Source organism: Parasteatoda tepidariorum, chromosome 4 (assembly GCF_043381705.1).
Source record: "Parasteatoda tepidariorum isolate YZ-2023 chromosome 4, CAS_Ptep_4.0, whole genome shotgun sequence".
NCBI lineage: Eukaryota > Metazoa > Arthropoda > Arachnida > Araneae > Theridiidae > Parasteatoda > Parasteatoda tepidariorum.
The window spans coordinates 47,259,213-47,282,616 of NC_092207.1; the positions used below are offsets into that span (position 1 = coordinate 47,259,213).

General features: G+C 28.5%; 1 protein-coding gene across 1 annotated transcript in view; it reads left to right on the top strand.

The window, feature by feature from the left end:
* The first annotated feature begins 301 nt into the window (after window positions 1-301).
* LOC107449925 (neural cell adhesion molecule 2) overlaps window positions 302-23,404 on the top strand; it is a 458,476-nt gene continuing 435,373 nt past the window's right edge. Inside the window, exon 1 of the mRNA XM_016065606.3 lies at window positions 302-714. Coding sequence (XP_015921092.1) covers window positions 633-714 — 82 coding nt within the window. The 5' untranslated portion in view covers window positions 302-632. The remainder of the gene's footprint in view (window positions 715-23,404) is intronic.

The window sequence follows — 23,404 nt, forward strand, 5'->3', positions numbered from 1 at the left end:
TAATAGTTTTTGAAATGGATTATTAGGCTGAACGTTTCCCCAGGCTTCGGTTGTATGACCAAATCTAATAGTGGTCATTAAGTAACGAAGTGACCCAATCCTTGCGCCGAATGCTATTGATTTTGAGCTGTTCTCCTATAACTACTTTCAATTAAATCGAAGTATTATTCTTGTTTCACTTTTATTCCTCAGAAAGAAACAGGACTCCAAAACAAACTCTCAATAATTTCCATCCCACCCATCTTCCCGACAGACGGATCCAGAATCAATAGACAAGGTGCTGAAGGTGACGAAGATGGCCGGTAGAGGGCGTTGGCATGCCAGGACAGATAGAACCCTACCTGAGATTGGGGAATTCGGAATCACTTCGGACCTGAGAGTCCTGCTCCGTGAAACAGGAACGGGAAAACAGGAGAAAAAGTTCAAATAAAGTTGGTACGGATAAAACTTCCGACAACCACCCAGTTCGACCTTTGGGAAAAATTCCATTTGTGGTTGTGCCTCGAAACTTGGTGTTTTTTGAAAATCTTGTGTCACAAGGAGATATTTGTGAGTGGTGTTGATCTAATTTAATTGCTTCTGGAAAAGAATTGGAACTAATTTTGTTAGTGGCCTCGAGATATCGGGTCACTATGTTTGGAATTCTTTTTCTGGTTCTACAATGGGTGATAAGCACGTGCGCTGGAAAGACATTTGGAGGTATAGAAAGAGGAGGTAGGACGAATTATATTTTTTGCGTTAAAATTAAGTGTGATGAAAAATTTCAGAACTTTTACGTACAATTGAATTAAATTGATCCACACTTTATAGAAATGTCTTTTCTTATATGTTGATTAACTCATACCAGCTATGGAAATAAAAAAATACTTCCACAAATTGATAAAAAAAAAGGAAATTTTTACAAATGCATATATCAGCAGTCAAAGGGCAAACAAAAACTGAATATTAATTAAAGATTACTGGAATAAAAAAATCAATTATATTTTGACCGCATTAAAAGAACAAAAAGGAATGCTTTCTAGTTAAATCAAACCAGAATACAAAATTTCAAATGAAAAAAAAAGTGCCTAGTATAAAGGAAGAACGAAAAAATTTGTTAATTACAAACACTAAATGGACTAGAAATAAAATCAAAAAATTTTTAATGGACGATAATTTTCTTTTCGTCCTAAATAGAAATAGTTTTTTGGGAATGGTATACTGAACCAATACAAATTTAAATATTGTTAATATTATTATTTTTGGATTCTTAATAGTTTATGTGCATCGTGTTAGAATTCATGTATTTAAAATAACTATAATCTTATAGAATCAATTCAACAAAAAATCTAAATAAGTATTCAATTGCAAGAAATTTTAATTAACAAATACTAAATAAAAAGATGACGTTTTCATAACTTTAGAAAACTTAAGGATATATTTTTTTTCATGATTCCGTGATTTATTTCTTCCGGTCATATTCCACTGAGTTTATAAAGTAAGAACAATATCATATTTAGAAGTGTGAATATCAATTCTATTTTGAAAAAATGCTTAAATTTAGCAAACTTGTACAAATTTAGTAAAATGAAGATATAGCAAAAATCAAAAAATATTTCTCGAATACGTTCTTAAGTAGTGTTAGGGAAATCTAAAAGGGTATTTAAACTACACTTCTGACTCCATCGTCTGCAACGGTGATTTTTTTGACATTATAAAGAACAAGAATAACTAAAAAGAAACATTTTTGTAGCCGACTATCAAAATTTTGGACAAGTTTTAATTTTCCGAAAATCAAATCTCTTTCTTTGATAATCTTATATTATTAAATTCCGTTTAAAAAATAGTTTCATAGTCATGAAAATGCTTAAATTGAAATTTCCTTGAGCAATTACCTTAAAAATTTTTTGACTTACCAATTAATACTTAACGGAGATTTTCTTTTATAATAAAATTTACGAACGGAGTTATATTCTTTGAAGGAGTATATCGAAAAGGCAAGTTTTATACATTTTTTAAAACTAGTTACAAATTCCCCTTAAAGCTAAATTTAACTAGACATTTTAATTTATAATAATGCTTATATGTGAAGAATAGAAAAGTAATAACACCGTGAAAAACGTATGGTCAAATAACCAAATTATAGTATATTTACCGTTTTCTGTCTTTTTGGGAACACCGAAAAAAACAGTAATTTTTACCGAAAATTTTCGGCAATTATTTTGATAAAATTGACAATTAAATATGGTTCTACAATATATGATAAAACTTGGTAAATATGGTAAAAGTTGGTAGTTTAATCATTATGCTTTAGAGCAAGGTTTAAAAGCCATTTATTAGGTTAAATAAACTTCTCAGTGTTGTATTTTTTACTAAATGTGTGGCAAAAAGCACTGTAATTTTGAAAAAACAGGTTTTACATTAAGCCGTTACACTATGAAGGATAATAATTATCTAATCAATGGTTCAAAGACCGTAAATTTCCAATTTTTTAAATCAGAATTATGCTTTTTTTTACTAGAAATGTCATTAACATTACCATGCGGTAATTTTATCAAAATTTCTTTCACCGAGAATTTCGCTTCAAAATATAATCTCTCGGTTATGAAATGTTTTATATTATCTTTTATTATGAAATGTTTTATATTATTTTCTTATCTTTTAATTAGTGTATTGATAAAAATATAGCCCATCACAAAAAACTAGACTCGAATTACCATTTTTAATAAAATTTATATACTGAAAATAAAACAGTAATATGCACTCACTCTAAACTTTCATCCAAAAACGTAGTTTCTGGGACATTAAAATGCTTAATCTGAAATTTCTTTGAACAAGTATGATCCGAAATAATTATTGGCTTATCATTTAAAACTAAATCGAATTTTTTTTGTTATAAGAAATAATTTGCCATGCTCATAGGAAAAAAGTTCACACTCATTTGTATTTCGCTAAATTTATTTTTTTTATCCAACTTGAGTTTGGTAAATAAAAGAACAAGATTTTTTGACGATGTTTAAAAAAAAAAAGATGTTTGCGTATTTTCAGAATTATTTGAGTTGAGGATTTTAGAAATGTCAAAGAAAAAAGTATACTAGTTCAAAAAATTACAAAAAATAAAAGAAAACGCGATAATGAGAATAATTTATGTACAGCTACTAAATCGGACAGCAAAATATTAAAAATCAAAACATTTGAAATAACATACATTATTAGATAAGTTTTTATTCAGTTGTAAAAGCAATTATTTTTAAGTTACTTCCATGTTTAAAAATTTACTGAAATTGTTGAAATTTTTTGAATAAATAAATTTATGGATATCGTATAACGGTATAATACTGTAACAGTTTATTTTTAAACAGCTCAAATTATTGATCGCAATTCAAATTAAACACCTTTTTGGCATATTGCCATTGAATACCTCTAACATACGATTGGAATTGTTTTACTTTTTATTTCCTTAAATTGTTTTAAAGAAACAAAACACTTTTTAGTATAAGAAGCAAGCGGATTTTGCACATTTTTCTAACAACTTTCGTTTTGCAAGAGTATAATTTTACTTTTAATATTAACACGATTCTAGTGAATTTTAAAATAAAGTTACTACATAAAAACATTTCATGTATGGTTAATGTAGCAAATCCACTCGTTCATTTTTATTTAAAGTCTATTTTAAAAGGAACGTTTTATTTTTTCTGGTAATTTGCGACTTAATTCTCTAAATACTTAATAGAGACTTAATAACTTAAATAGAGAAATTGAAAGAAAGCCGATAAAATTATTTTGATGCTAAAAAAGTGGAATTTTATTTTTCATATAAGCACAGTATCCACAAAATAATGCATTATAATGCTTATAATTATAATTATGCTTTACAAACGCTCTTAAATATGTATATGAAATATATTAAGTTTATGAAGTATACAGAATCTCTAAAATTATATCTTATAGAACCCCTGAAGATCGCTGTACATTGTTATATAGTTCGCTCTGCGTAACAGGCTCACTTCTAATTTAAACCCATTCGAAATATGTTCTAGCGTAACATCTAAAGAACTTAGAATTTCTATTCAAACACATTAATTTATGCATTTGATTATATGATACCACAAAAGGATTGCCTTGTAATAAATTATCCTATTGCTCCATAATAGATTGTAAGCATCTATTATTGTTATTCGGGCCTCAGTCAGTAACTTCATTTGGAATAGAAAACATTTAATTGTCGATATCCAGCTTTGTTTTTATTATTTGACTCATATATTTTTATCAAACAACAAAAACAATACGGTTCGTAAGTCTTTATTTGAGCCACAAATGATGCCAAAAAAAATTGCAGCAATATATTCGTCCGAGAATTCTTACCTGGATTGAATTCGCATATATTAAATTTAATAGAATATCAGGAATGATCGCTAAGTCTGGCAACTTGATTTTCACATCATCGCAACATTTAGTAATAGCACAACAGCACAAAAGCAACAGCGTAAAATCTAAAAATTTCCATCATGGAACCCGATATCATGTTCCTTAATATCAACAGTTAAATCATGTATGATGACATGTCTTCTGCACATCGTTTGTTATCGACGTAGCAGTTATCAGCGTTTCCTTCTGATTTTGTTTATCATACTTAAAAATCGTTTTTCAATGAATAACAATAAAAATGAACAAAACTCTTCTTATTGAACCTGCATATGCATAATATAGAAAACTTTGCTGACATGAACTATTCACTTTTAACCTTTCAATTGTTTCTGACTTATAGCTCAGTTTGTTTCAGTTTCTCCGTGCCTGATGAGAAAAAAATATATTTATAAATTTCCAGATGTGCGCGCTTACGTTTTCATAATTATGACAGCTCGAAGCCTTGAATTTTAAATTCTTTGTTTTCAACGCGAAAAAGAATTAAGGAACTTTTTGTCATATTTATATTTTTTTCTTCAGTTTTAATTTTTTTAGTGCTTTTCACACTGTTGTATTGATATATTTTGCTTTCGCTATATCGATACAATCTTAAAAACACTCCTTTTAGCGGATATAATCGTGTGAGCTGATTAAGAGATTATATCTTCTCTTTGTTTTGTTTCACGGCTTTTTAATAGTTCCTTTTTTAGTTCATAAATTTTTTTAATATATATATATATATATATAATTCCTAACACCTTTTCAATTCGACGAGGAGAATAATTAATTTATAACGAATGTAAATCCTCCAAGAAGTGTTAAACATCCTGAAATATCCTATTTTTACATATATCGGTATTATATGTCTAATTCATGATATTTATTATATATCAGTATTGATAGTTTAAATGTGTGTCACTTTATGGTAATACTTTATTTCCATGTTATACTATTTTAGTTCTAATCGTGTTTTATATTGATATAATAATTAATTATAACGATGTTGAAACAATTTTTTTTTGGTGTTTGAAAAGTAGAATAGTTTTTTGCCAGTAATTTCTCTATCATAAAAATATGCATTAAGTGCAATTTGAAAACTCGTATGTTTCAGTTTTTCATTTAACTTGCAGTCAACAACAGCTTCTCGTTTTACTCACTGCATTATGAATCGCTATGATTGTTTTACAGCTATCTTAAATAAAAATATATCCATTAATCGTAGTTAATTTTTTTAATTTCGCATAACGCATGTTTATCTGTCTCCTTTTCTTAAAAATATTAAATAAAAAATTACATAAAAGTGCTATTAGATAATGATATATATATTTTTATTTTCAGTATTTTTGCTCTTTAAATATGTACCTACTTTATTTTCATTTGTTTATAAGTAATTAGTATAATAAAAGTATCAAAAACAATTTTCTTTTAAGTAAGTATAATGATAAATATTGTTGTAAACCTTGGTATTTTAAGGGCAAGCCCTAACTTTACTTTCAATTTACATATAAAATAGTCAGTTTAAGAAAAAAAAACTCGAAAAAATTATTTCAAAAAAGGAATCAACCCAATCGTAACTAATTATTTTTTTATGTTTGTTAAACAGTTTGAAGATAATTTGAGGATTCGTTAATTCTGTCAAATTAAAAGCAAATTTTGAAAAAACATTCCATGGATGTAAATTCAATGTTTTTCATTCTTATATTAAAAAATAGATCTTTCAATACTTTCTGCCCAAGATCTTTCTTGAAATTACCAATGAGTTTTGTTGGTCTAAGGACTTTATTTTGTGACGTACAAAATAGCTTGAGTGAGACTGGAACTGTCCATCTTTCTCTAACAGCATCACGTTCATCTTCTTGAAAATCATACTTTTAAATGTATTACGTCATAAATAGCGATCTAAAAACACGTGATTACCAACAGGCATTCAAGATATTGAATTTGATCCCTACCTAACTAATGATTTCCATAATATCTCGAACATCAAATTACCCTGCCACCTTTCTCTCATTTAAAGTCATAAAAATTTTCTTATTTCCTTGAACGTTACTTTTTTCGTAATTTTGTGTTAACAGTGCAAGTTTGTTGGTTTTTCTTACGACTTTTTTTACATTTGTAAATAACTTAGCCTCTTTTTATTTAACACTTTGTTGCTACTGAATAAGCCAAATGCAAATTTCTTGATTTCCGCATCTTCTCAAAATGCTTTTATTACTCCAACGCATCAAAAACGAATATTTCATTTTACTTTATAACAGTCTCTGAACAGCCGACCCAATTTTAGGGTTTACGACTACTAATGTTCAACTCCGTAGTCTTGTAATTTTGAACCCAATCCAGAAGGCCCGGGAGCTCCTGGATCAGGTATTGGGATAAATTTGCCTTCGTAGAGGGCTTTTATAATGGAACTCATCTACCTTTGCGTTACATGGAGAGGAAGACCACGAGAACCTCCCATGGTTAGCCTGACGGCAAAGGGGCTACCCCATGATCCGTTGACCACTAAGGATATTTTACAACAGCACTGCAGTCAGTGCAAGCCGGGTGAAGAATTTGTATCTACCAATCATCGCTGGTATTCGAGTTCGGTTAACAACCTCATTGGAAGGCGAACGTTCTACCCCCTGAGCCACCACGGCTCCCCAAACTAATATTGTAAATATAGCTGACAAGTGCTAAATATATTTTTTCAGTGACTATAAGGAAATTACAGTTATTTAGGAAAATGTAGGAATTTATCACACTGCAAAAATCTTTCGTTTATCAAAACACCAAATTTAGTGGAAACTACCTTAAACCAAAGAGGTTTTTCATTAAGTGTTTCACAACAGCAAAACCAAATATGTTTCTAGTGTAGTGAAACACGCAGGGCTTTATTTTACACTATTTGGTGCAAAGTATTCATCACCATTTGTCTTATTCAGTAACACTACAATTTTTAATTGCAGTTAGAAGAATCTGCAAATTTACCTTCACTATGCAATCTAGAGCAAGCATCATAAATTACGGACGCATGGATACAATATTTCTTAAAATAAAATTAGCTTTTTAATCAACCATGTACACTGCAGAGACGGAATATTAATATGAATTTCAACATAATTAAAATGAACAGAAGTTAAATATTGCAAAATTATTTGATACAAACTGATTTCTACGGGTCTTATGAGGACAAATATCTTTATAGCACTGAAAACATAAAAATGTATGAGAGTAGTTTGCCAAATCAATCCAGCAGAAAAACTGAAATTACTTTGCGAATATTCAACGATAATCAATGTTTTTTTATCAATAATCAAACAAGATTGATACAATATCATGACAGGGTTAAAATTGCTCAATTTTTCACCTTTAACAACTATTAATGGCTCAACAGCATTTGTTATGCGTTTAAAACAAACTTTTTCATCATTTAGCAAAAAAATGTATTGCTATGAAATGGTTCAAATGCATACTAATTATTCGACAAATTTACGGAGCTCTAAAAAACACAACTTTCTTCACCAAAGAGATACAGATTGGTGTAAGCTTTATCAATTATTATTGTTGAGATTTAACTAAACATCTTGAAGTGTGTAAGTTGATATTCACTTGAACCGAAGTTATCATTCTTGCAATATTTGGAGTTTATCAACACCGAATTCGGATAAGTGTTACACCACAGTTTTTATAGGGCATCAAATCATTGTTCAATTTACAACACAGATAGCAAGCAAACTTACGGTAAAAATTGTATTTTCCTTTTTACTTGGTTTGCACAGAAATGTTGACAAATTAATCCTTTTTAAAACTTGAGTAGAAACACTAGTTTGTCAAATTTGCTTCTTTAGACATTGAATAAAGGTATGCAAAAAAAACTTATACAACTTATATTTTACTATAAACCTCGTTTTTTAATTCCAACCTTATCCAGGCTCTCATATGCAATCTTCCTTTGCTTTTAAAGCGTTAAAGAAAGCATATAAAAGCCTGCTCAAATAAACCTTGTTTCACACACACAGTAATGATAATAAAATCTAAAATAAACCTTGCAAAAAGGAATTCATACTCGTTTTAATGCTTTTTACTCTTGATTTATGAAGGATAATTCTTCCTCGATTTTAGAAAGTTTTACTAGCCTTGTTTTGTAAAGGCAGATTCATTTTCAATGTTAAAAGGTTGCTTTTACAAACCAAATGCGAACCTTATAGCGGGTAAATTAGCATAGTTAAATTTAACGTTGCTTCAAACTTTCATGGTTTATTTGCTATTTATTTATAAGAAGTGCTGGTCTTTGTGATAAAAGTTGTTGCTGACATCAAAATCAACCTTACGCGGTTTTCTGGGAACAACCATAATCCATTAGAAATACTGAAAAACAATTATACTATATAATTACACTAGTAGTATTTATTTATCTCCCTTTTTAAAGAAAAAAAATCGAATTAACAGTGACAGATTTAAATATTGAAAACTGTTGACTTCAAATATTTATCAACAATTCAAAACTAGTGAATTGCTTTTCGCAAGTTTGATATTGTTGATAAATATTTGAATGAAAGATTATATCTTAGCATATAGGCGCATGTACAACGTATAGGCTCGTAGGAAAGAAGTTTTGTTGTCATAATATAAAAGCAATAAAATCTACTATTACATGATTAGTGAAAAGAGCAACTATATATTATAATTCTGAACTTTTGTACATACAGTACTTCTTGGCATGATGCGTTTTTCAATTTTGTATATATTTTTAAAAAAATAACATATTTCCCTACCCTGCTTTATGCAGAGGGATTTGTTTATTATTCCTATTCTTACTATTTTTATATGAAGTAACAAATTATCATTTTACAAACAAATATGCATCTATTCACTAAGCAGTAAATAGTTTCTGCTTCTTATACTTGTTCGCGATGGTTGGTAAAATAATATACTAAAACAATATTCGCCATTTTAATTTTCCTCCTTCTTGTATGCGAAACTCATACATGACAATCCCATAGGTAAAACAGCATGTTCAATGTGAATTCTATATATCTCTATTGACATTTCCTTATCTAATGCTTTCTAGTTCTTCCTACCAAATTCAAAAATTATTAATAATAATTAATATCTAGATAACATGATTTGGCTTTAATGTAATTTAAAATTTATTTTAAGAATATTAGCTGCAGCTTGTCTACATAAATCAAATATTTTATAACATAAATAAATAATGTAAAAGATGCTCCTGGTCCCAAGGTACAGTAAATGAATGTAGGAATAGTGTGCATAGGCCTCACAGATTTACCCTAATAGAGTTCTTGAATAAATTAACTCTAATGGGAATTATATGTTAAGTGTGACAAATGACGTAGAATTTGAAGAGGACTCTTTCGATCAATAGAATACCATGATATTGGTTAAATTATTTATAATTACAGCTATTATGTATTTAATTGGAAGACGTAAAATAGAAAAATGTTTTTCAATTAATATTTTACAACATGTAACAATCAGAAGTAGTTTTACGTTTCTATCTTAATACATCATTTTGTGTTCAAGTTTCTTATTATTTATTCAACTGTTTACTCCACTGCTTATTTCCTTATTTTCATATTTCATTTTATAGCCGTCGTTGAACAGCCGACTCAATTTTGGGTTTACGACTACTAATGTTTAACTCCGTAACTTTGTAATTTTGAGCCAATCCAGAAGACAAGAAAAGTCCTGGATCAGTACCCCCAGATTTGTTATGGGAACATAGAGAACTTTGCGACTCGACAGATTTAACGGGCATCAGTCACCTATTTATGTATTTACAACTTTTTTATTGTGGGGAGAATAGCTTTCGATCATGTCAACCTTAATCTATGAAAAGGTACCCCACCATAGAATCGAGTTAACAAGTCTTATATACTAGTGAATCGGAATTGTATTTTTGTAGTGGTAGATATGCTACAGTACTCCCCCACTAAAATTACATCTGTGCTATAATTCGATGAACCGATACCACTAGTTGATACAATGCAGTTTTGTGAGGAGAGCTGTATTAAGATCCCCGTACTTTTTGAGTGCTGATCGTGAGAGCTGTATTAAGTTCACGGTAGTGGTCACTCCTGTGTTGCCATTAGCAGCGAGTGTATGCAAGCCAACGTGTGTGATCGAGACTGAGTAGCAACAGGACGAGAAGGTGGATAATGTCGCAATTACAAGCAGCAAGTAAACTGTTCAATGTGGACCATCCATCGAATTAAGAGAGCTCAAATCGAGTGGGCGTTACTGTCAAGATAGCCTCGTATCGAAGTAGGAGTTTTGGTCAAGGTAGGCGTGTTCAAATCACGTCCGAAGGTCACCAATGTGGGGGTGAGTTGTTACCGACAATGTCAACCTTCATCTATGAAAAAATACCCCACCATAGAATCGAGTTAACATGTCTTATATGCAAGTGAATTGGAAATGTAATTTTGTAGTGGTGGATACGCTAAAGTATATAAATTTCATGTGACTGAAAGAGCGTCTTTGAATAACTTTTTATGGATAAGAGATTGCGTAAGAGTAGTCACATATATATAAGACCATTATACTTGAGTCTGATATCGAGATTACAATATAAAAGTATAAACCGAAACAATTTTATAACTCTCTTGAGATGCAAATGAATTTAGGATACGTAATTAATCCTCAACTAATGTATTTTTAGGTTAAATTGCGAAATATCATCAGCACCATTGCTTGTTTCATATTAATTTTGTATATACAGAGTTGATTTGGGTACAGATTGGTACAGATTGGGTACAGACTTTTTTAAGTGAGATTGCTCAGGAAAAATGAATCAGGTAGAAGTGCTTAAAAATAAGAAAAATATAAATTGCGAATACACTAAAAATAAACTAAAAATAGACAAAAAATAAATTAGCAATAATTTAAAATTAACATTGGCATTTATATCATTGTTTTAAAACATTCTGTTCCCTTTTAGTCTTCGATAAAGTTCAATTTGATAATTTAATTTCTTATGATAACAAAGAAATGACATCTAAAAATTCTAAATTTTTACGTTCAGTATTAATTAGATTTCGAGATTTGATCAGGGGAACATTTTCAGTAAGTGGCAAGTGTGGAAAATAAAAGGAAGAGGAATGGAATCTGTATTGTTTTTGTTTGTTTCTTTCATTTTTTATGAAACCAATTATTTAAAAACAATTTGCTTACCATGCAATTCAGTATAAGTGCTTTTTAAAATGCTAACTTTTTTTAGCAATCGAAATTTTTTTCGTACTTTTTTAAAATTTTCCGGAGCAAAGAAATGTGCAAAACATTTTAAAACAAGATGTCACAGAAGTTATACGGACCATACAGTTTTAAAACAAGTATCACACATGAATTTTCAAAGCTCAGTTGCAGAGAAAACACACTTTTCGTCTTGTTTTCAGAAATCCTTAGAAGCATTTCCATTTAAACCCAAATGGCTTTTTTAAATTATAAATAAATTTAATCCCTAAATTGCATCGTAAGATATTATTTATATTAGAATAATTTTGAAGAGATTCCAAATTTTTGAGTTAAAAGAATAGTTGTAAATCTTTTAAAAAACTTAAAAATAAAAACATGAGAAAATGAAATCGGAGGAACAGTTTGGGAGGCATTCATTGAAAAAGAAAGAAAAGATCACATTCAAAGTTTAAGTTAAGACTGCATTTAAGGTTTTCACACTTTATCGTAGCAACGTGTTAATTTACACGTTTAATTCAGTTTCATTTTAAGGGTGCAACTTTTCTATCTTTTGCTGCACTTCTGTAAATTCGCAATCTCTTCAAAATTAGAAAATCATCTCCACCAATTTTTTTCTTTTATAATAGCTTGGTACAGAACTACTTAACAAAAGTGAATAGCAACTCTCTCTTGTTTTCAAAACTAACTTTGATAATGTTTATTACCTTTCCTATTTTTATGATCCCAATAATTCATAAACTAAGTTTTATTGACATCTGGCCACCCCTATTATGTTGATCTAAACATGGAATATTTAGTTATTATCACTTAGTATATTAAGCTTGATACTCAACTCTGAATTGCTTTCAAAAAAATATTGAACTCATTATTTTACGTACAAAAATTTAAAAAAAAAATGAAAATGAATTTAAAGGAATATCAGTGCAGTATGTTCTTTTCAAAACAGCCGAATAGAGGAATTTCATAAACAAAACATAGAAAAAACAATTTATTAAAAAACAACTTTAACAAACAAATTTGTTACAAAAAACACTTTATTTAATTTTTATTTTACCCTATTCAAACAAAAAAGTCAAATAACCATGAATAAGATTTTAATTGAACTGTTACCTGTGAAAAAAAAACATTTATAAACTTTTTTCACTAAATGCGGTTTAACAACCAGAATTTTATCAAGCCAGTACTAATAAAGCCACTTAGTTCCTTGCTACTGAGTACATATTATAGCCGAGGGACAATCAGTGTTCGAGTCACAGCGTTGACACAATAAACTCTCCTCCATTCCTTTAAACACATAAATTGTTTTCAAAGTATTGCTTTCCCCAATTTGTGAACTGCACTTTCTAACGCCAATTACCCAACGAATATCCTAACATCCATCCTAGCTACCATTTCCCTAGTGTCCATCCAGTTAAATTTTTCTTAAGATTTTAAAGCTATTCTTTTTGTAAATGATTACAAAACCACATAGTTTTGTATTCGTTTTATAACCACACTAGTTGTAAATGGCTTAGAAACTGAAAAGGTTAAAAATGTTCTTCACTGTAAACTTTATGGTTATTGGATGAACAGACTCTTGCCGGTTATTTTACCGTAATTTTAGAAATTCTAACAGTGAAGAACACGTAACTGCGTCGAATTAAGCTTAATACTTTTGACCAAAAATTTTTTTCCACAACTATTTATGTATTTATGGATAATTCATCTTAAATCATAAACGTTTTTGATTATTAAGAAACATTCAGCAAACATACTATTTTTTATCCCTTCATGTCTTCTTTATTTTACGATAGAGACGCTGCACCTCATACTGCTTGAGGTCTAACAGACAAAATTTTGTAAATAGATTTAAAATATTCTAAACAAAAGGATTTGCTACAGAACCCCAAAAAATGTTTTTAGGAAAATATGTATGCCATAAAATTTTTATGCAGCAAAAAAGTTTTGGGAAGAGTAATCAAGTTAATGCTTTTAAAGAAGACCAAAAAATACATCAGCACGTATTCAGTACTTCAGATTTTTCCTAGCATCCATTACACATTTATGATATGCACTCGCCTTCATCCTGATAGTATTTATTACAAAAACAGACCTCGCTGAATAACTTTTGATCTAGTAATCGGATCTTCACGTTCTAAGATTTCATCTTAATGGCTCGAGGAGTTGATTTCAAACATGCTAATTAGTAAGTTCAGACGATATTTTAAGCTACGAAATCAGACAGAAAAAAACACACTATCTCCGACAAAACAGACATTTTTTTCGACGGATTTGGATTTCTGGTCCCCAAAATGTTGGGGGGCAGCCGCAATTTGGAAATATGGTTCCAATAGTTTGAGCAGGACAGAGGGGTTCAAAGATTGAATGAAAGATTAATGTTAGTTTTACTTTTCGCTTATTTAGCTATATTTCGAACTTTTTTATTGAATTCAAAAATGTTTGCACATACTTATAAAATTCGTTTATCCCAAGATGCAAAAAATAAATTTTAATAAATATTTGCTATTTTATTTAATAACGGTTAAAAATTTTGAATTGCAAGGTATACAATTTCTTGCATCATTTTAAAGAGCATAATTTCACATGGCAAAATACAAATTTTTGCGAAATCAGTTGCAAAGTTCCTAAGAATTTGAATTTAAAAATTTCAGGTATTCAAAATTAAATTTTTCAGGAGCTGTTGGACCGATTTCATTTAAGTTTTATATTTCGCCATGTAAAATTACATTCTTCAAAAGGATGCGAAACATTTTACATATTACGATTCAAAACTTTTTCAACTGCTATAAAATTACTATAAGTTGATTTTGCGTGGCATTATACTTAGATAAACGAATTTTAGAATTGTGTGCAAAAGTTTTTAATTCTCTTAAGAAGTTCTCGAGATATAGCGAAATGAGCAAAAAGTAAAATTAAAATTAAAAGGTCCAAACTTTGGATCACTCTTCTGACCCCAAATTATTGGGGTTACACATTTCTTAGTAATTATTTCGAAAAAACTTATATACGGTAAGCGATAATTGCAAAGTAAGAAATTAATAAATAAATGTTAACAAAGTTAACCAAAAATAATCGTTTCTATTTCATGTTGATTGAAGTAGAAAATAATAATTATAATATTAAAATTATTTTTTATAAACTAGTATGGTGAGCGATAATTGCAATATTAAAAAAATAGTGAATCAATTTTAACCTAATCACAAAAAAATACATTTTTTAATTTATGATCTTTGAATATTAATAATTATAAGTATTCGCATAATAACGTCCCACTCTAGAGTTGGATCGAACCTAGGACGCCGTACCCTTGATGCGAACGCTGTAACCGCTACACCACGACTCTAGTTCTAGGCAGAGATAATATAAATTTAAATCATGTGTTTCTACGTTATGTTCGTTGCATGTCAAGTTGTAGCAAATTTTTACTTTATTCAGTATTTTGTAAAATTTCGTAATTTTCATCATAGTTTAGTTATATAAGAATTAAAACTCATATTTCCCTTGTCAGTTACTGATAATGATCCGACTCAATATTATCAGCAAGCAAGTATTTATAACCAGTTGAATGAAGCAAAAATAATTATAAGTATTTAAAAATTAAATATGAATTGCAATGAAAATCTGCAATGTTCAGTTTATTCGAATTCAAGAGAGACGTAAAAGATTGTCTTTCTTGAGCTCTCACAGGTTCACCCTTTTTGTTTGAAACATTTTTACCATTAAATTTACGTTTATAATCCCAAAAAATTTACGTAAATATGACTATGCAACAAAACGTCAATTTTTCGTTAAAATAACGATTTTAAAAAACGTCAAAAAATGGGTAAAATGTGCACGTCAAAATAACGGATTTTTAGTACGTATTTTTTATTATATATGATTTTCATATAAGATTTTATTATGAAACAATTTCTAGATTATGAAATTCAAGATTCAAAACAAACTGTAATCAATTTTTTTTGTGTTTAAAAACGTTTTTTAAAAAGAACAATTATTTTAAAACTTCCTACACTGAATTTTATTGCGGAAACTAATAAGGAGAATTCCTTTTTATCTGTGTTTTGATACGTATGCTTTTTTTACCTTCAGTAATGAAGATATATACTGCATTAAAGAAACAAGATTGATAAATTTTTCAAAATACTTAAATTTTATTTTTGCTATTTATGAAGTTTTTGTAAAAAAAAAAATTAAATCATTATTTTAAAATAAATGTTTCTTTCATTGCAGTAAAAGCATGGAATTTAAAAGTACACAAATTTCTTAGTAATTATTATAATAATTCGTAAAAACTCCTTCTTAAATAATATCCTTCTTGGGCACTCACTCCATTTTTTTAGAAACATTTTTACCATTAAATTTACGTTTATAATTCCAAAAAAATAACGTAAATATAACTATGCAACTAAGCGTCCCTTTTTTGTTAATAAATCGTTTTTAAAAAACGGTCAAAAAATGGATAAAATTTACACGTTAAAATAACGTATTTTAAGTACGTATTTTTAACGAAATATTTAAAGGGAAAATTGATAACGTTAAAATAACGTCATTTTAACGTATAAGTTTTAACGAATGAAGAAATGGTGAAAATCATCACGTAAAATTAACGTAATTTTAACGTAAGCCCAAAACCTTATAACGGACGAACGGATTTTTAACGTTTATTTGCCCTTTTATGCTGCATGGGTGGCTACCCCTATATTCTGTCCCCTAGAACATGAAGATTCGTTCACTAGATCAAAAGTTATTCAGGGTGCTCCGTTTTTGGTAATGACGATGGTGATGATTGCTTTAACATCGTTGTGGTATACTACGATGAAGCTGAAGCAATCATCACCATCGTCATAACCAATTTATCTCTGACCGGGATAGAATATCCACTTAGAAGTCTAAAAAGTTATAAAATACAACTTTTGGAAACGTATTAAAATTCTTTTGGAACGTATTAAGATTCAATTAAGGTTAAAATAATCATATATTGACGAGATAATTTACTAATTCTTCAAGAATAGTTCAAAAAATCATTCCCTGAATTGAAAAATAAATTCATGAGTATGGAGAATTTAGTAAAATTGTTTCAAATTTTTCCAATTCTTTTCTCTCATCATTTCTTTTCATGTTCGATTTAAGGAATCTACTTATTTTTTTCCCTTTATTCCCCCCCCCCTTTTTTAATCGCACTAGATCCTAGAATTCGATTTTACACATTATTTGTTCGAACATAATTTCTAGAAATGATATCAGGTCTTACAGAGACATAGAATGGGATAAAAAACTCTGAAATATTTTTAACTAGCTTTTCTTTATGATATAAAATACTTAGTGATTCAAGCTCTGACTGACAAATATCTGGATTTTCCAAATCTTAATCGGATAGATCTCTAAGAAGGCTTCTCGAATCTTTTTGTATTTATTAGACATGGTGTTCTACACAAGCAAGTTCATTGAAATACTCATTCTCTTATATCTAACTTCAACAATTAGACAAATCATATCAAATTAGCAAAATTCGTAAAAAAATAACTAAAGTAATTAAATAAAATATTATATAACTAAATATCTAAAAAAAACATATTTCATTTTATAATTTTTAAGGGGTCACAGTATCCAAAAAATTACCAAGTTTCGAAATTTTTTTATTACTTATAATAAAACTTAAAACTATTTCAAATGCACTGAAAGAAAAATTATCTCTCTATCTACAGTTTTAAAAAAGTTATAAATGATTTTAGATTGTCCTAATACAGAAACTTGCAGAGCAGACAGACTTCAGAGTGCTTTTTTTCATAGATGATAATTTTGTGTTTTAATCTTATTTAAATGCCTAAGAAATTTTTCTATTTAAGATAAAGCTTTGAAGTAAACTTTTTTATCTTGAGTGTAATACACTTATTTAAACTGTGCTTGAAATAAGCATTTGATGAGGTATTACAATTTTTACAGCATGTTATATATACCTAACAGGATTTTTTAACCTTTTTTTCTACATTTTTACAAAATAATCTATCAAAAATATTCTAATTGATATATCAACAAATGAATGCACAAAATTGTTAAGATGAATATTGTAAGCACTAAGAGAAAAAAATATTTGGAAAATATGTTAAAATAAGAAAGTCTTAGGGATTTAAAAATTTAGAATTTTTTAAACTTCTTTTAAAATTTTAAAAAAATTAAACAGTTTAACTACTTTTTGAAGATAAATTATTGATTATAAGTTAAATGAGCATGTAAAGAATCCACAAAATGAATGATTATACCTTTATTTAAAAAAAATTGTCGCAAAGGTACTGTGACCCCTTAAATCTAGGTGAAAAATATTGCTCGGACTTATTTGTATTAATATTATCATATTGTTATTGCGTGCTTAATTCCATGTTCCGTTGTATCTCTATATACTCCTTGTTATATCTTTATGTCCAGTGTGCTATTATGTAAAATGCATGTCGCGTTCATTAAACGACTGAAACTTACTTTAAAATCCTTCACAAAGCACTAGCTATAGTTCGAGTGCCTCAGCAAGTCAGAAAGTGGATACAGTACCACGCACATTTATTTTATCTTTTGAAATGTCGTACAAACAGAAATACACCTAGTTGTGTTTCTTTATTTTTATGAAACTAATGAATTTAATTTAAAAATTCTGAAAATTGGAAAGAAAATCATTAATAATTGAAGCTTTAGATACACTGATTTATTAAATGCACTTGCTAATTATACCCTTTTATGTTTGCCACTGATGTGACGTGTTGATCTCCTTGCATAAAAACAATTGCCAAAAGCTTCAGTTTAAATGTAAAGAAACACTAAGTGTTTGCGTTTCTTTGTAGCTAACTAAAAATTTGTTTTTTTGCAAATCGATTATTAAACTGTAAAACTATAGTGCTATTGCTTTTATAAGTTAATTTGTTTTGTTTTTTATTTTGTTTCTGTTTCCAAACTTAACCCTCATCTTCGGGTTTAGGTATTCAACTTAAACTAACTAAACTTAACTTAAATAAAAGTACATTAAATTTAACACTATGGCTTTAGTTACAAGACCAATATAGTAATTACTGTTTTAATCAAAATTTATTGAGAATATTTAATGATTTTACATTAATAATGTAGTTGAAAAACTGTAAAGACATACCTTGAACAATGAATTTTATTATCGTGTTTAATTTACAGTTTCAATGTTTGCTATGTGTTTAATAATGTTTATAATATTAAAGCATCATTTACATTAATTTTTAAAATTAAATTTTAAAATAAGATATTTAATATGAATATTTGGAATAATTTTTATTATGAATATCGCGAAAATATATATTACTAGCAAAATTTGAAATTCGTTATTATATACAATATCTAGATATGGAACGTAATGCCTAAAACTAGCTCACGATGTATTGAACGATTCATATTTCACACATTTCCTAGACATTCTATTGTATGTAAAATGAGAAACCGGTAAAGTATAAAATACGTATCGATTCGTATCGAATATTTCGTGCAAGGCCCGCTAATTTTAGCACACTCACCAGGCTCAACATTTTTTAGTTGCATTTTGCGGTTTGTTCGGAACTGTCACAATGTTTCATAATTTGCCTAAAATCGTTCAGCATTATATACAATACCTAGACATTCTAAAGATTCCCAGCGTTTCGTACTTTGCAGTAACATATATAATAGCCTTATCAGGACCAAATTTCATACTTTACCTAAATACCATTTATCATTATGTATAATGCTTAGGTATTATATACAGTGCCTAAAAATCGTATGTGATAATTATCATTTACTTAAAAATATCCGGCATTATGTGCCAGGCATTCTAGAGAATTCATACTTTGCGGTCATTTGTTCAATAACTTTTACAACTAAAAATTGTTAAAATGAAAATTGCTTTGATATTAGACATCTGATTTTATGCTGAGTTTACTCTAAATATTCTTAATTCTCCGAAATTTATTCCTACTTTATATTCAAAGAAAACACATTTTTCTCTAGAACGTAAATTTTGAAACCTGGTATCGGAATTAAATACTATTATGCAAGATTTGTTTTTTGTCTAATTATGACGAAAAACATTTAAATGGATAGAAATGCTTTTTAATTTATTCCCTCAATAATAAAATAAATTATTTAGCTTTATCATTTCAAGCTCTTAAAACAAAAGAATATGTTTATTTCAATTAGTGTTTTACATTTAAGCAAACTGCACTTAAAAACAGGAAAAGTTTATGCTAATATCATTCCAATTTAAGTTTTCGTTCTCTCCTGTTGTAACTACGAAATAATTATACCAAATATAAAATTAAAAAAATTATTTAATGTCATTTTTAATACAAATACTCTTTAATAAGACAAAATTGAATCGAAATAACTGTATGTAGCAGTTTTTTTTTTCATTTTGACAGTAATATTTAGTTCTATATTTGCTGAAAATTTTACTCTAGTAAAACAATCTGACATTGAAGATACATACTATTTTACAATCATGGTATTTTTAAAAATAAATTTATGCACTTTAGCTAAATTAATAATTAAGTGCACATTTATGCTCTTTTAAATGATATACTTTTAAAAGAGATGGTATTTTGAAATATAATCATAAAAATCCCAAAATACAAACATGAACATATCCCTGAATTGCTAAAACACGAGTAAAAAAAAATTTCTATTTTTCATATTTGAAATGTTTTAAAAAAACTATTATTACCGAATTCTAAATCCTTGATATATAATCCTTTAAATTTTTTACTCTTTTCTTTATAATAATGCTTGCATTTTATAAAATATTTTCTGTTAGTTATGTATATGCTTGCATAATATCAAACATAAATATGTATGATGCTTAGTAAGTTAATGCAAGATTCTCAGAGAAAATTCTCATACCTTATGCTTTTAAAATGATTCTAAGCTTAAATATTAAACTATATATAAAAATAAAATCTTAACCATTACTTAAATATATTTTGCATGTAAGGAACATATTTTGAAACATAAAAACAGAATTTAAATTGAAAACGACGAAACAAGTTTACTGAAAAAAGATGTTATGTTGCTTCAAAAATGTATATGTTTTACGTGTTTAAGAGGCAATTCGCAAGTAAAATGGCGCTATAAATATATTTGAATCACAGTAGTAAAAAAAACATATTAAGAAGAAATAAATAAAATACAGAAAACAAACTTTTAATTCTACTTCAGTATCATAGATTCCTTACTTTGTAAAATAAATTATGTTTAATTCAGCCTATTTACACAGATTTACAGCGAATTTTTTAATGACATTGTTGTAATAAGTAACCACCATCCATCTTTGTTGATTAAATTTGTCACCCTTACCTATCCTATAAGGTAACTTGAAGTTTCAAAAATAAATAATAAAAAATCGATCACATAATTTTACACATTGCATAGAGCGTTCCGGTAAAGTGCAGCTGTATTGAATTCTTAAAATTACTCCATAATATCAAGCTACTTTCCAATCACGAAAAGTTTAAAAGAAAAAAAAATCTAAAGATTAAATCCCTTTTCCTACACTTGCTTAAAGTCTGAATTCATGTACCGGTATTAAAAATATTTAGTTTAACAGGAAGCAAAACATTTCTGAAATAAGATTAAACAGAAAAAAAATCTAAATATTTTTTTCTCTCCAAAATATCAAAACAAAAATGCACGTAAACATGAACTGCGGATGAAATACACATGATGATCAAGGCAAGTATCATATTTAAAAAAAAAAACTCAAAGAAAATACTTAAATGTGAATTGGGCAACAAATAACAGTTAAAATAATAATTGTAATAATTAACCCATTTTAAGACAAAAATAGAAACATTAAAATATGTGATACTATTTTCATTAAAATATGTTTAAATTACATTCACTAAGAAAAAAATATTCCGTGCATTAAAAATATTTTATTTGAGAAATAAAATAGGCTGTATATGCATTATTGACCCTTTCAATGGATACATCATTAAGTTGGACTCATTACTCATGGACTGATTTAGTTGCAGTTTTTTTATGAAATTTGTTTTAAATATATTTAATTTGCAGATATTTCAACTTGAATCGTTCATAAAAAATATAAGAAATGAAATAATGATACATTTTCAAATATTCGAATTTTTCAATAACTGTCTTAAGTTGAAAAAATCACGTAGTCTGAAAAATGCTTCAACTGAAAGTATTTACTTCAAATGAATTAATATTTTATGGTATGTCTTCAGAACCCTTTGAAAACAGCAGAAAATTGAAATTAGTGAAAAAGGTATTTTACAGTGCTAATAAAAAAAAAACTTCTTACTGAAGTTGCATTAATGAAGCTTGTAACTGTAATAATTTTAATAGTTAAGTTTGAATAAGGTAACAATTAGAAAATAATAATAGTAAATCTAAATATTTTTAGTAGATAAACGAAACTCAGTGGCGCGACAGCACATGGAAGGCCAAGATCTACTGTGCCCATCTCAGTTTTCTTGACCTAGGGCCCTAGGGTGCAGAAGCAGATATTCCGGTTAGGTGGTCAAGCGAACGTGAAACCCCCAGTGTTTAGTTCCCAAGCATGCTTGGTACTCATTTATCGACCCACTAAAGGGATGAAAGGCTGAGTCAACCTTACCCGGCCCGTGCATCGAACCCAGGACCTGTGACACAGGAGCGCGAAGCGCTACCACTCAGCCACCGGGCGTCATTTTTAGTAGATGAAACCTATTTAATGCTTCACGAATCTATTAATATCTATGTCTGCAAAAATTAAGTGGTAAAATTATATTCGTATCCATATCTTGCTATTCACATCCTTAATATTAAACCATAAAGGTTAGTTAAAACTTAAAATCTTATAAGGGGAGAAATACAATTTGCAGTGTCCCTATTCTTAAAAAGAGATTTTGTAACATTCTCCTTTTTCACAAAAACAAATTATCACTATTTTTACGCCCTTTTATCGTCACTCATTGCTTTTTACCGAGACCATAAATTTCATCTTTATAATGTACCAATTCGATGGATGATAAAGCTTACGAGAATTTTAGAGACCATTATTTTAACTTTTAGGCCGCCATAAAAGACGTCTGTATTATTACCACATATCGGCAGAAAAGAACACTTTTACAGAAATGAAATTGTCCTAAATACGTTCTCTATAGAGTCGAGTTTATTTTCCCTTTAAAAATGTCCTTTAACAATATCTTGTTTTTCTGGCTGGAGGTGTGATTGTGTTCAAGAAAGCCTTCATTTGAATTTCCAAATTCATTTTTTTTTTCAAGCTGAAAGAAAAGTGATAGAAAATAGGAATTTCCTCTGGGAATGGGAAAAGGATTAAGAATGAAGTGAGGAAAACTGAAAAAGGATATGGTGAGAGCAAGTAGATCAACTTTTATCCAGTTCCTTTTTATCTTGCTTGGGATGTATTTTGTCGACAGCATTCATGGAAAAAAGGATCCTTTTCGTGACCGATACCTTCTTTTGAGATACCGGATGGTACGTAGAAGCTGAATTCGTAAGAGCTTAAGCGTTTCGTGCTTTACCTATAAAAGAAAAAAAAATAGAGGGACTTATTGAGTGTTTGAGCACGACAAATAGCCAAACCGTAAGAACTAAATGTGCTTTTTTCAGGCACAAATAATAAACTGCATTTACTATAGTTGATAAAAGAACTGGTAGAAGCAAAATGTATGTAGACATACAATATTTATTTTTGTGTAGATAATTTTTGTGATAATACACAAAATAATATATTGTGATATACTGTTGTTTACGAAAATGTATTGATAGAATTTTAAATCAAACATTTTAATTTTATGATTTTGATGATAATTATTAT